The 13,482-nt window shown below is 39.5% G+C and overlaps 2 protein-coding genes across 6 annotated transcripts in view; one reads left to right on the top strand and one right to left on the bottom strand.

Moving 5' to 3' along the window:
- klhl5 (kelch-like family member 5) overlaps positions 1-5,552 on the bottom strand; it is a 66,788-nt gene extending 61,236 nt beyond the window's left edge. Inside the window, exon 1 of the mRNA XM_026170938.2 lies at positions 5,412-5,552. Within this exon, the coding sequence (XP_026026723.1) occupies positions 5,412-5,413 (2 nt within the window). The 5' untranslated portion in view covers positions 5,414-5,552. The remainder of the gene's footprint in view (positions 1-5,411) is intronic.
- LOC113024157 (uncharacterized) lies at positions 5,461-12,692 on the top strand. 5 transcript variants are annotated; one of them, XR_013909446.1, is made up of 10 exons: positions 5,461-5,855; positions 6,408-6,704; positions 8,268-8,573; positions 9,325-9,435; positions 9,642-9,739; positions 11,164-11,199; positions 11,276-11,317; positions 11,415-11,447; positions 11,531-11,578; positions 12,543-12,692. XR_013909446.1 is itself a non-coding variant. In XM_026170941.2 (10 exons), exons 1-10 carry the CDS (start codon positions 5,768-5,770, stop codon positions 12,602-12,604), a joined length of 1,074 nt encoding a protein of 357 aa, XP_026026726.1. In that variant the 5' UTR covers positions 5,461-5,767; the 3' UTR covers positions 12,605-12,692. The 5 variants fall into 5 exon arrangements, 4 of the variants coding, with proteins under 4 accessions (XP_026026726.1, XP_026026725.1, XP_080158572.1 ...); XM_026170941.2 differs by having other exon boundaries at positions 9,686-9,739; positions 11,279-11,317; XM_026170940.2 differs by having other exon boundaries at positions 9,686-9,739.
- The last annotated feature ends 790 nt before the right edge of the window (positions 12,693-13,482 follow it).

Here is a 13,482-nt window from a genome sequence, read left to right as displayed (position 1 = left end):
GCAAGTTTAGATTAGATTAGATAATTCTCACTCTTCTTTTCCAGAGAGGAAAATGGCTTCTTTACCCATGCTCGTTTAAAAATGTCAAAAGAAAAATGATGCAGTCAGATCAGAGAACAAAGAACAGCTGTGACGATGCCGTAGTGGCATTCATCAAACTTCTGAGAGGACTTTAGTGCAGCTCGCCATGAACCTATACAATGCATACAATGCACATCTCAGAAGACAAGCATGCATCCTTAACCCTGTAAAGCCTGAAACAAAGGTGAGTTCAGAGCCTTTTTAGGGGTGCTCAGCATCCCTAAATGTAATCGTAGCACCTTTAAAAATAAAAGTAGTGACAGTAGTAGACTTCAATCACCTATCCTACTAATTATGTTGCTTTTGAAAGAAACATTGTCATTTGTATCTAATTGAACTGATGCTCAATTTATGAGGTTATGGAACCCTGATGATGGGATCGACAAAAACTACAATCAAAACTAAAATCTACAAAAGCTGAGCCAGGGACTAAAGCATGAAATAAAATAACAAAACTAAAAACAAAACTTGTTTAAAACTGGAAATGACAGAAATATATTTAGAAGCATAAAAACAGGATTTTGGTAATTATAAATATTGTTAATTTAGGGCAGCTGTGGCATAAACCTAACACTGGGTGGTGGGCTGATAAATTTATTTCATAGTTTTTTGTGACCCGCCTACCAACTACGAATAAAAATTAGCAGCTGCCGTTTTCATGTATTTTAACAAGTGTCAGGACCCTGCTGAGGTGTCCTTGATTCCCTGCTAAAGAAATAAGTGAAGAAAGAAAATAAATAAATAAATAAATTCTTCTGTAACGTATTGTCTTAAGATCAGAAACAGTTTTTATACACATGAGCACATCAAACAGCATATGAGCTTTAAGCTGTCCTCCTGTTGTACAGGGTGAAAGAGAATCTCTAATCACTGACAGTAATAATGCCTTTGCTTATCTAAAAACATCAGTGTGTCCATTAAAATCAGAGTCAAGTTCAGATATGATGTAGAAGATCATGTATCCTACATCAAATGCCTGTAAGATAACCACCGAGCCAGCCGAGTGGAGCCTGTTCTCAAATAACATCGCTTATACCTAAATCCCTAATCTCATCACGCTATTATATTCCAAGTCTGAACTCTCCACATCAGATTCTCTGTTAAAGCAGAGCTCCAAAAATAGCCTGTACACTGTACCTATCGAGCGATTCTCGCCTTTGACACTGTCAAAACATGTGACAGGGTGTACGGTTAATGTTCATATATATATACAGCAAATCACTGAGTCTCAAAGATGTGTTTAGTGCTATAAGGGCACCCGTCTTTTCACTCTCTCTCTCGCACACACACACAGACACACTTTTTGCCCGGTCAGCATTTGCACAGCCGTGTGTGTTCATCGTTACAGCCTCTGACTGCAGCGCTAAAAGTGACAGATGTGTCCTGTTAGCTATATGTGACAGACCGTGCAACAAGACAGAGCACTGTGCAACAAATGACCTGTTTGATTGCACACATACATAATAGAAACGATTTGAAGATGAGCCAAAAACTCCAAAGTGCATGTTTATTATAAACAAGATTAAACGTCTAAAGTTCTGCCTGTGATCTCTGGAGGCTGCAGAGTTCATTACAACCCATTAAAAGCTCAAACTATATACTTTTCTTAGTGCCCTTGGTCTTTTCTAACTACATTATATCAGGTGAGTTGTATAAGCTGGTCTAAAGAGCAGAAAAGTGTTAACACGATGATGTCTAAAGCCTCAATTATACTTTCTGGGTTTGTGAGTCAGCTGGAGTCCCAAGTGAAGTAAATTCTCGTCAGATGGCAAGCGCAAGTCCATCTGCTGCAGCTTCCAACTAATCAACCTCAGAGCAAAAGGTCCAATCAGCTGCCTTTATTCGACAGTTTGCAAGGTTAATACAGATCCACATTCTCCAGAGGAAGATTAAAATTTAAAAAGAAGGCTAGAAAATTTAAAAATCGAAGCTAGAGTTCATTTTTTAACATGCAAAACTATTCAGTAACATAGTACGGTTCACAGCCTCATGTTTATTTAGTAGTGTTAAACTACCCATGCTTCACCCAAAGCTGATTCATCCATGTTCATCCAAACTGAATACTATCAACACATATTGTTCACTTTGTAAAGGTTTGTACAAGGCACTATCTAGAGATCTATCCATCTAGTTTTCAAGCAAATGTATTTGCAAAAGGCTAGTGGGTATTCCTCAGGTAAGTTGAATATACCCCAGATGTGCATGGTTTGGTTTACAATTGCAGGCAATGCCCTTAATGTGAACCAACTACATGTTAATGTCTCCTTATTTTTGTCTTGCAGTCAGTAAATAGACCCCTTACCAGAACTGAAATGTGTGGGCTGAGTGTTATTTACATCTGAGGGTTTAAACTAGCACATATGTGACAAACTGTCGAAAGTCTCAAACACTGAACAGCATTTTAGTGTGAAGGTGTTAAAGTGATAAACTCAGAAATGTTTAATTTTAACTGCGGGTGTCCAGTTATTATTTATTAGAGTTACAGACATCTCGTCAGCAAAGTGACATTTCCATTAAAGTCATGCTGTTAATAGAGTATATATACATTTTTTTTTTTATTAACAAACAAATAAGCAAACAAAGGAATACAAGGTTTTCGCACACAACCATCTCTAGGTTTTAGAGAGACTGGTGTGAAAAAGAGAAAATGTCCAGTGAGCGGCAGCTGAAAGTGCCTTGTTGATGCAGAGCTCAGAGGAGAAAGACAAGAGTAAATAAAATGACCACTTATTACAACCAAGATATGCAGAAGACCATCTCTGAACACACAACATGTTGGACCTTGAAGCAGACGGGCTACGGCAGCAAAGGACCACACCAGGTGTCACCTGGGTGCTTACAGCACGATAACACACCTCGTCACAAAATTCACATCATCTCAAACTGCTTTCTTCAACATGGCAATGAGTTCACTGTACTCCACAGTCACCGGACCTCAGTCTCACTGAGCACCTTTGGGACGTGGCGGAAGAGGAGACTGGCATCACGGATGTGCCACAGACGAATCCGCAGTGTGTGATGCTGTCATGTTAAAAATGTTTTCTGAAGAATGTTGAATCTCTACCACAAAACATTAAAGCAGTTCAGAAGGTAAAAGGGGGTCTCTTTTGTACATCGCTACCACCTTCCCATGCTGTCAATCTCAATACTGATTAATGTAGTCTTACGTCTGCATGGTTTAAATCTGTGCTGTCTGTCATTCTCCCTTTTATACTCTCATTTGTGCAATCCATCTCCTCCCCATGTCCACCTCGCCTAATTCACTCAGAGCTCCACCCAAGTCTTAGTCTTCATCTTCACTATCACCAGCGTCTAGACTCCAGGGGGGGTCCTGTCCTAAATCCCATCACTGCTGGAATTCCATTCTGAGATGATGGGGCAGTCTAATCACTGAATGCACTGATTAATTTCTCTATCTAAAGAAATGATATTCTTTTCCCCAAATGATCTCTGCTTACTGAAATATTTTAGCCCTTTTTAAAATTAGGTTTTACTTGCACAAAGACAAATTTTCTGTAATTAATTCTGGAAATCAGGACAATCCCATTGTTTCCACAGGGATAATTTACGAGGGTATTTTTCAAGGACACCTCAGCAGGGTCCTGACACTTGCCGACAGCAACAGCTCCTCACACACAAACACAATCACAGATGGTAAATGCATTTTAGCTAAACACTCAAAATATTCAGGAATTCTCAGAATGTAAAGCATTTCTTTTGTTTTTATTGTGCATAAAAGAAAGAAGGTGATTTTTTTTTAAGTTTTGGCTTCTGCCCCCCTCTCTAAGCTACTGACTGAGCCCTGAGAGAGGCAAGCCGCTGTGGAGTGGAGATAAGGCTACACCTGCCAGCCAAGCTCATCACTGTGTTTGTGGTTTTGAGTGTGTGTTTGTCTAAGCCTCTTTCCGTGTGTGTCTGTGTATGTTCCAGTCCCAGGGTTGAAAAGATAAGTGGCTCTAAGGAACCCGAGTGTAAAATCTCAGCTACACCGAACCCCAACAGAGATGAAGTGAGACAGCACAAAATGAAAAATACATATTCCTTTCAGAGTGGATTAAACTATAAAAAGATAGGCAGAAAGGTCATTTCCTCCTCAAAAGCAGCCAAAATACCTTCCAGCTCCCAGACATGTAGCCACATCACTGAAGAGTGAAGCCACAGCAGAGACCTGTGGATATGTTCTCACACTTATCTTATATTTACAACTAATTAGTGGTTTATATAAAATATACAATAATGCTCAAAAGTCTATGATCAAAAGAAATCTTCTCTTGACTACACTGTAATAATCTGCTCTAAAAATAGTATAGTATATAAATGATGAATTAAGCACTTGTTAATACCTGATTCATGCTTAACAGTGTAACATTATTATAAAGTGCAATCAGAAGGCTTCTAACGTATTTGACTTTTTAAAATTAATTTGAAGAAAAGTGGTTGAATATTTTGGTTTCCACTGACTTTTTTTTTTATGACATTTTGTTCTCAAGCAATTACACAATGTAACTGTATAATTTGTAAACATTGTAGTCATGACAACCTTTCTTAAAAACTACAAACCCTTTGATGTGTGTTTACACGGTGACTGATGTGTTTTAACTTCATGTTTTATATCGCATAAAAACCATGTGTATAATACAAACTACTGATAGTCTCATGATTGAGATAAGGACAATTATGAGACAGTTTTGTATCAAAGAATGGTTACAGGCTACTAATGTCTTAGTATTTCCAAATCTATAAAAAAAAAACACATCCGTGTATATGTGATCTGTGATAATGAAAATATCACATTTTATGAGAAATGGTGGCAATAATATGATATAATCTAAAAATCCTGCTGTAGAAAATTATGAGAAACTCCTCTGTGATTGAGAAGAAGCATCACAAGACAAAAAGTCTGTCATGATGACAAACAAAGACTGCATTATGAGATGACTGTTATATAAACGACAGGCAGGAAAGCTGCACATGTGGAGATCGGGGGGTTTTGTTGTGTGTTTGTGATCATGTAAAGTTTCATTCCTAATCTTAATAATCAGTGACACAGGCAGGTTACCACATGTTACTGTTGTTTCCCACTTTTTAAAGATCATTCACCTTTAAATGACCTTTTTTTCACTCTGTTTTTAACATTTGTAAAACGCAGTTCTCCCTCTACAAAGAGACTACACATCCAACACATAATCATATGTCTGTAACCTGCTGTTTACACAGGACCTGAATTCATAAATAGTCCGATAAAGTTTGTCTCTTTTTTCACGAGAGGATGAGTGGTCACACACACACACACACATCCACAGTCAAACAGAAACACACTTTGTACTTACATTTTGTTGACTGAAACTCTTTGTTGTCTGTGCAGCGCTCCATTTCTCTCTCTTTCTCGCTTACTCAGAAAATGACAGGAAGTGTAAAAGGAAGGGAAGTTGCTTCTCGCTTTGTGTACGTGTTTTGAAATGTTGCGGCCAGCCTCTTCTTAAATTACGAACTCTATCGTGAGAACATCAAAAAGTCCAGCGACGGCTTCTCTGATGGGCAGCGGCACGAGTGTGAATGGATGTGTTTGCTGAAAACTCGAGAGGGAAGAAGACACCACGCGCCACGAGTCATGCCTGTGCCAGTGTGAACAAGTACCTGTGCCTGAGCGCGCGCGTGTGTGTGTGCGTGATCTTATGGTACAACCATGGCAAGAGCAGCACTTACTAAACTTCTTCTCCTCGTGATTCTTGCCTTCATCATCTGCCTCCCGGAATTTTTCACATTTTACCAAGGTTGGTCACACAAACAGCTTCAGATCCACATTAGTTCATTCTGTGTGTGTGTGTGTGCGTGTGTATTGTGTAAATGTTAGAATGTTATCCACCTTTTGTTCAAACTTTGCATCAAAGTAAAGCTTTAGACAACGTTCGCTTGATTTGCTTCCTCTTTACACACATTGTCTGTGGAAAGACCTGTCTGTGTCGGTCTAAGATTATAAATCAGACCCAAATATAGCTCCATACAACTCTGACTGACAGCCCTTTTGAAAAGGTTTCCGTATTGTGTTGCCTTGAAAACACGTTTCTTTATGAGAGCATCTCGGTTTACCCTTGTGCTCCTGCCGTCTTTGCCTTCAGTGGTTTTTCTTTTTTGTCTCTCCATCTGTGTCTTTCCTCATCTGTCTCTTTCTGTCAGATACAAACTGGAGGCAACAGCTTCCATTTCGAGATCTTGCTATGATTTATAGCTTGACAGCTCGTTCTTTGCTGCTTTTCCTCTTTATGCCTGCTTCTGCTGAGAAATCAGTCTGAATTTTGCCGTGTTCATTCTCTTTATCCTTGCAGTAACAAAAGTGAACTTCTTCTGCCTTCCCTACCGACCCTGCGAACAAGGAAATCAGGTGAAAGAGGGAGAAAATGGAAAGGCTGGAAATGATGACGCTAAGAGAGGCCATATGTGTGACCCATCTCAGACTCCAGATCAGGAAAAATGGGAGCAAGCGTGCATACGAGAAGATCAAAGCAATACAACAGATTCGGCTTCAGACGTCAGGCGAGGCAGAGATGATCCAAAAGCGAGGTGGTTCATGTGTGAGACAGACATGGAAATGGCAGAAGTACACAGAAATATCTCAACTTCAGGTATTCACATCTAGAGACTCAACAACATCTGCTTTCTGTTTAGAAAAGCTTGCTACTGCCTGAAGTCCACACCGCTGAGTGCATCTGACCCGTACTGTCTAGTGTGTTTGGCTAGTGTGATTATTGAGTGCCACGTCTGGGTGCGGTTAAGTAAACTGTGCCCTGGTCTGCTTGAAAAGGTGGTCCAGGGCATGCTTCAGTTAGACTCTTAGCATACTCTGTGTACGCTCTTAAGACTTCCAAGGTGAATCATGACTCTAGGATCCATCACATTTGAAAAGTTTAAGCTAATTAACAACTAATTAATTGTTTATTAAAAGTGACATTTTATGGTTACCGTCACAGTGAGGACTCTATGCAGTCCTGTGAAAAAGTAAGTAGATCCCATGATTCAGTAGTTTAGCGACAATAACTTGAAGCAGTTGTTTTCTGTATGACTTCATCAATCGCTCACACTGGACACACTTTAAAATGCCATTTAAGTTCATTGAGGCTTACGAGCATTAATTTATGCACATTTCTCTAAAGGTCTTGCCACAAGATTTCAGTCATGTTCAGGTTTGGACTTTGATTGCAACAGCTTAACCCTTTTGTTTTGCAGCCATTCTGTGGTAGTGTGCAGTCTGAACCAAGCTTTAGCCGTTAGGCAGATGGCCTCACATTTCACTCTAGAATACTTTGGTGTACAGAGGAGTTCAGTGTTGACTTACTGAGTGCAAGATGTGTCGGCCCTGTGGCTGCAAAAGAAGCCCAAGTCATCACCCCTCCACCACTGTGCTTCATAGCTGTTATGAGGTGATATGCTGATATGCATTATGGCCTAACATCACGTTGGTCTCTTCTGTCACTGTTCCTGAAGTCATGATCAGATGCATTTTTGCAAACTAAAGCCAAGCTGCATGTTTCTTAAAGAGAAGAGGGTTTGTCCTGGGACTCTTCCAAGCAAGCCATATTTGTTCAGTCTATTTCTCAGTGCATTTAACATGCTAACTGAAGCTTGTCAAATCTGAAATATACCTCTGGTTTGGTCTGGTGTATATTTTTGTATTTGCTCCTACCTGTTAGTTGTGAGATTCGCACCTTTAGCAATATTTGGGTGAGAGGTTGTACTGTTTTTTCAGCTAGTGTTCAGCTAGTAGCTTAGTAGTGGAAAGGTGCATCCCAGGTCTTAAAACTGCAATTCCTTGAACAGCCACTTGAGGGTAGATTTACAATGTAAAATAAACTTTTTTATAGCCTTGTACAGGAAAAGGCTTTTAGTCTCTAAAACTTCATGAAAACTGTACAGAGGACACCTGTCACGAAGTTTGCCATAATTCATCTTGTGTTTCTGTTGTTCAGCAGACCATCAGAGGTGCAACGCTTCCAGAGAGAACTGATCGCCTTTCACTAATTAAAGAATCTAATTAAGCTTTAAAATATGAGCATATTAACGTGAGCGTCACTGTGAGCATGTTCACAGGCTGGTGTTATTTAACTCTTGCGCTGCGATGCCTTCTTCAGCAGACAATATAAGCCTTTTACGCCCCAATCAATACATTCATGCTATTTATTCACCCACAGCTTACGAGTCACATCTGGAGGTGTCAGCCGAGCTTCATCTGCCCAACGCAGAGACCCTGAATCTCACCTTGTACGGCCGCAGCAATCACAGTTCCTTACACCTCTACCCACCTGAGGAGGAGGAGGAGGAGGAGGAGGAAAATAAGGGTGGTGATGAAGGACAGAGGAAGGCATTCTACTGCTGTCTTCCTTTCCTGCCCAACTCTGAATCGCCCAATCAAAGCCGCTGTCTCCTTTGGTTCGCCAATCAAACGGTTTGGAATTCAACAGCAAAGGAAAAGCTGCCATGGAAACGGACACAGAAAGGTTGGTGTCAGGCGGATGGAGCTGGGCTTCTTTGATCCCCACGCGGCAAGTGTGGCTTCACTGTAAGATGGAAAGGAGAGGAAAGAGGAGACAATAGGAGACAAGGAAATTGGCCACTCAGTTTTCATTTCATTCCAAGCTGCCCACTCTCTCAGTCCACAATGGAGTCATTCTTTTTAATAGAAGAAATTTCCTTCAGTTCTTCTCCTGACTTTTTGTTTCTCCCTCTTCCTCTGTACTACATGATCAGTCATACTTTCCAAAACTACAGTACATCTTAATTTACTGTATCTCTAAGCCTGTATTGATTTCTTTCTTTCTGCTCTGCTCTCCAAAAGTCCCTCATGCTTAAGACATTGATTAAGTAATATTTTCCAAAGTGCATAATGAAAGCTGGATATCCATTTCCTTCCAATTTTTCTGCAGCACCTCCACCAGACCTTTCCATTTATGCTTTTCCCTTTCTTTGTTCTTGTTTGTTCATTTCCTCTTATTATTTATATTGCCTCTTCTATGTCTTTTATCTCTTTCCAGTCCTCCTTCCTTGCCGGTCTCTTGCCTTCTTATCCTTCCTTCTTTTCTTCCTTCATCCACTCTACATTTTCATGTATTTTATTTTCACATGGCATGAATTTTAGTGCTGGAATGACTGGGATGGATTTTTTTTTCTTTAGGTAAAGAGGTCAGTAATGAAAATAATACATAATTGTTTCAGACTCTGCTTTGTCCAAAATGTTCCTCTGTTTTCCAGATGAGTGGCAGTGTGCGCTCAGAGTGGTCTGGCTGGCTCTGCTGTGTTTGGTGTTGCTGAGTATAGTAACGAGTGTGATCGGACAAATCTACAAGAAAAGGCGTTTGTGCAGTAAGAGACAAAAAACAATCAAACAAAAGAAATCACTCGTTTTATGATGCCACAACTGAAGAAACAAAGTCAAAATTTTGAGTTACTATTTTAAATTTCTAATTAAAAATGAAAAACTTTGAGTTTTTGAGTTGAGTTTGAGTTTGTATTAGTGAGTTGAAAGTTTGGACTTATGAATATAAAAAAGGCTTGGCTTTGTTTTTCAGTGGTGGAAACAGGCGTCCTAAGACATGTTTTTTTCCTCTGCCAGGGAAGCCGAAGGTGCACCCTGATGGCTTCAACTTAATTACTCAGCAATTAAATGGTAAGCCAGCAAAATGTGTATTCTGAAGTTACTGTACACTAGATACGTTTGTACTTCACTGGATTTCAATATTGTGAGTGCTTAAAAATATCCAACTTTAAACAAGTTCACCTTTTGCTGAAGGGCAAGACTGAGCGTGCAAACTGAGGTGCACATAAGAAAAAAACAACAACCATTTACACACAAAGATAAAAAGCAAACTCTAATTATAACACAAGAAAAATGTTTAAATGTAGCATGTTCAGCAGCAGTGGTCTGTCCAAAGGTGACTGACAATGTGCAAGGCAAAAGTGCAAAAAGTCATGTTTAGCGCTGTGACGTGAGACTTCCTGCTTCTATGGTGAAAGACAAGCTTTTTCTCCTGGCCGCATATTGCTATCAGAGCCACTGCTTTAGACTAGTTTCAACCACAGTGCAGAGAACTTAAAAAACAATTATTATTATGAGAAATTCTGAAGTGATTGGTTTTGTCATATTGTACAAAACCTTCTATGACAATTAAGCAAAGGTGAAACCAATGAGGGACAAGATCAGAGTCGAACTGAAGCAAGACTCATGAAAAACTGACTTCCACACCCAAAAAGGAAATGACAAAGAAATGAGTGTCTTACACTGAGGCATGAACACTAAGAGGAGGCAGACTCAAGGGAACACAGGAAGCCTCAAATTACAACCCCCACTAGGATTTTCTCAGTGCACATGTACCAATACACAGCCCTCTGTGACATTTCAAGCAGCCCTCAAGGACAGAATACACTACCATACAGTTCATTCACCCACAATATATAACTTAACATCAAATATAGAGGCAGAACCAAACCAAGGGAGCATAATCTATTCATCAAACTCAACAGTCACCTCAAGGCACTTTATATTGTGATAATACAGAGAAAATCCCAACAATCAGACTGCCCCCTATGAGCAAGCGCTTGGTGACAATGGGAAGGAAAAACTACCTTTTAACAGGAAGAAGCTTCTAGCAGTCCAAGTATCAGGGAGGGACAGTCGTCTTCGACAGTCAGTGAGGGGTGAGGACAGGAAGCCGCTCCGGAAGAGAGACAGAGATTATTAATAACTAATGATTAAATGGTGTATAAACATAAGACTCAGCCATTCAATGTTAACAAATACATCTGGTGTCAAGAAATGCCACCTCTCACTGTAATGGTTAAAAAAATGATAAGCCATGGCTTACTATCAACCAAAAACCAGTGTGTTAGAGCTCTGAACAAACACACTAAATGTGTATTTAATCTATGTTTTCATTTATATGCTGGCTCAGTACATGGTCACTTTTAGAAATCCTGGTCTGTGAATAGTCTGTATTGTCTCTGAAGTATAATATATTAATAATATACTAAGTAAACTAAAATGTATTCCAGAAGATGAGAGTTACAACATGTTTATGCTACTCTTTTATGTAGACGGTGCCAAAGAAACAGAAGTCAGCCCTCCTGAAGGTAAACTGCTCAATAAAAACGCATTTACATCTGCGTCAACAGGTTTGGAGATTCTAACAAACTCTTTTTGGTTCAGCAGGGACAAACCTCCACTTATACGGGTTTCATACCTGGTCAGGTCAGTCCTTTTAATCAGTCAGCATCATTTAATGGATCTGTTGTTTCACTGCTTTCACCACGTTAATCTTTTTCTTTTTTTTTACCAAAATGGATAGGGCTCTCACCAATTAAAGAAGTTGACAGTCAAAGTAGGTACACACACATGCACCTTTTAGAAAAATGAGTCAGATCACAAACACACGTTCTGATTGTCCTCACGTATACTTTTCAGATGACATATCAATGTTAATGGATGGAAATGCTGACCACTGCTATACTGGTAAAGTCTTTACTGGAACAATTGTACAGGTTCAAAGAGAAAGCTGTTGGTGGTTATGACCACCAATAGCTGGTTGATGACTTTCAGATACTCTTGCACGCATTCAAGACTTAACTTGGCGCCTCTTCATGCAACCAAAGTTTGATTAATTATATGCGGTTTAGTTTTTAGATGCTATGGGTCGGCCTTTAGTCCTGTCCTTACCAGCGTATTGCTGGATACGTTATTTGAAACTGCTGCACGGTTGGGAACCACATCGCCCTTCATTTTCATACGTGTGTGGTAATCTGCGAATGGTGCTACGAGAGCTCAAAAACTCCAAAGTGTAGCTTTAAATATGATGGACTTAATGCATAAATACAAAAAGTATACCAATGTGTAGCTAATTATCATTGAATTGTTTGCTGTATTAGGCTGTTCTCTTTACGTAAAACGTAAACATAAGGTCAGAGGTTAAATGTGATGTGATATTTGGATGTAAATTATAATGTGATATTTAGAATACACATACACCAGTATCATTTCCTAAATGTTGCCAATACAAACAAAGGCAGTCGTAAAGTTAAAAGACATTTTATGATGTTTGACCTTATAAAATACACACAACACTTATAAGAATCATAGTTTCTAAGTTATAAGGCTTTTTAGTAATTTTGGACCTATACATCATTATTTTGACATTGAGGATTGTGGTTGATGTGAGCCAAATTTTGAATGGATTGTTAACACGACTCCATTCTAAATAAAAAACGTAAAGTTTTATCGGAATTCATTCAAAACTTTTTGAGTTATGGTGTTTACAGACAGAACGGCATGCACACTTCCAAAAACGTAATCTTCCAGGCGGAGTTAATCGTCAAAAAATTCATCTCAGTAGACAATTACTGCAGAGTATCAACACATCAGAACCCTTTTAAAATGTCATCTAACAGTGTGCTTGGTGCCTTTTTTCTGTTGTCTTTAGGTTTTCTGCATCATCGCAGCCATCCCTCCGTCAGCTCCATCAAAGATGAGCCTGCTCGATGACAGGCGAGCAGCCGGAGGAAGCTGGAGGAAAACAGCCGCCTCATTTACCAGCATTACTAATGGTGAAAATAAAGATATCTGAACCACCTACATGTGCTTGTGAACTTATTTTCAGCATGTCATCTCGGAAGCTTTGTCTATGTTAGCACTTTATTAGAGGACAGTCTCTACACATTATTAAACTATCAAAAGTTAAATAAATGGATTGGCCCTCGAACATTTTTCACCCTGAAAGAACTAAATTGTTTTGTATTCTGAGTCAGATGCATGGCTGATAAACAGCCTTACCCCGTCTGGTTATAGCTGAAAGGAGCCAAAACATTTTGACAGCACTGACTAATATCTTGTTTGCTTAATAGCTTTCCTTGCCAGCATCCATGTATCTCTAAAACTGAAGAAGAAGCAGAGGGAGAGAAATATTTATCCTTCAGAGATCGAGGTAACTGTGGGCTAAGCGCTATAAAGTAATTCATCTCAAATTCTGTAGAGACGGCGGTTCAGAAGGAGGAGAAAAATGTAGAGCATAGTTGAGATACAACACATTTGACACATCTCTGCGGTGATGTGTGAGATGAAACCGACGTGGTATACATTTCTGAATGTTGGAACGCATGATCAAAGGCTTTGTTCTGGAGTAAAAACATGTAACCTATGTGTGCATGTAAGGCTGTCTTTGGGGTGTTTAAAGTGGAATCACACAAAGTGTACAGCAGGTCGAACGCGAGTAACCACCTGGTTTTATTTCACCATAAAAACATTAAAGGAGCCAAGCTCGCTCTGCCAGGAAGTAACTAACTCCAGATAGCAGCACCTGCAAGGCTCATGTCTTACTGTGAATTTGCTCTTTTTGCAGTCAGTCGTACTCAACCATCTGGAAA

The sequence above is a fragment of the Astatotilapia calliptera genome, chromosome 6, assembly GCF_964374335.1.
Source record: "Astatotilapia calliptera chromosome 6, fAstCal68.1, whole genome shotgun sequence".
NCBI classification, from domain to species: Eukaryota; Metazoa; Chordata; class Actinopteri; order Cichliformes; family Cichlidae; genus Astatotilapia; species Astatotilapia calliptera.
Note: the sequence above shows the minus strand (reverse complement) of the source record. Positions and strands in the feature narration are given on the sequence as shown.

Bases quoted from the DNA above. Each gene is read 5' to 3' on its own strand.
- LOC113024157 (XM_026170940.2), top strand. From the start codon at position 5,768: ATGGCAAGAGCAGCACTTACTAAACTTCTTCTCCTCGTGATTCTTGCC. The intron at 8,574-9,324 runs GTTGGTGTCAGG...TCTGTTTTCCAG, and splicing joins ATGGAAACGGACACAGAAAG to ATGAGTGGCAGTGTGCGCTC. The intron at 9,740-11,163 runs GTAAGCCAGCAA...TCTTTTATGTAG, and splicing joins AATTACTCAGCAATTAAATG to ACGGTGCCAAAGAAACAGAA.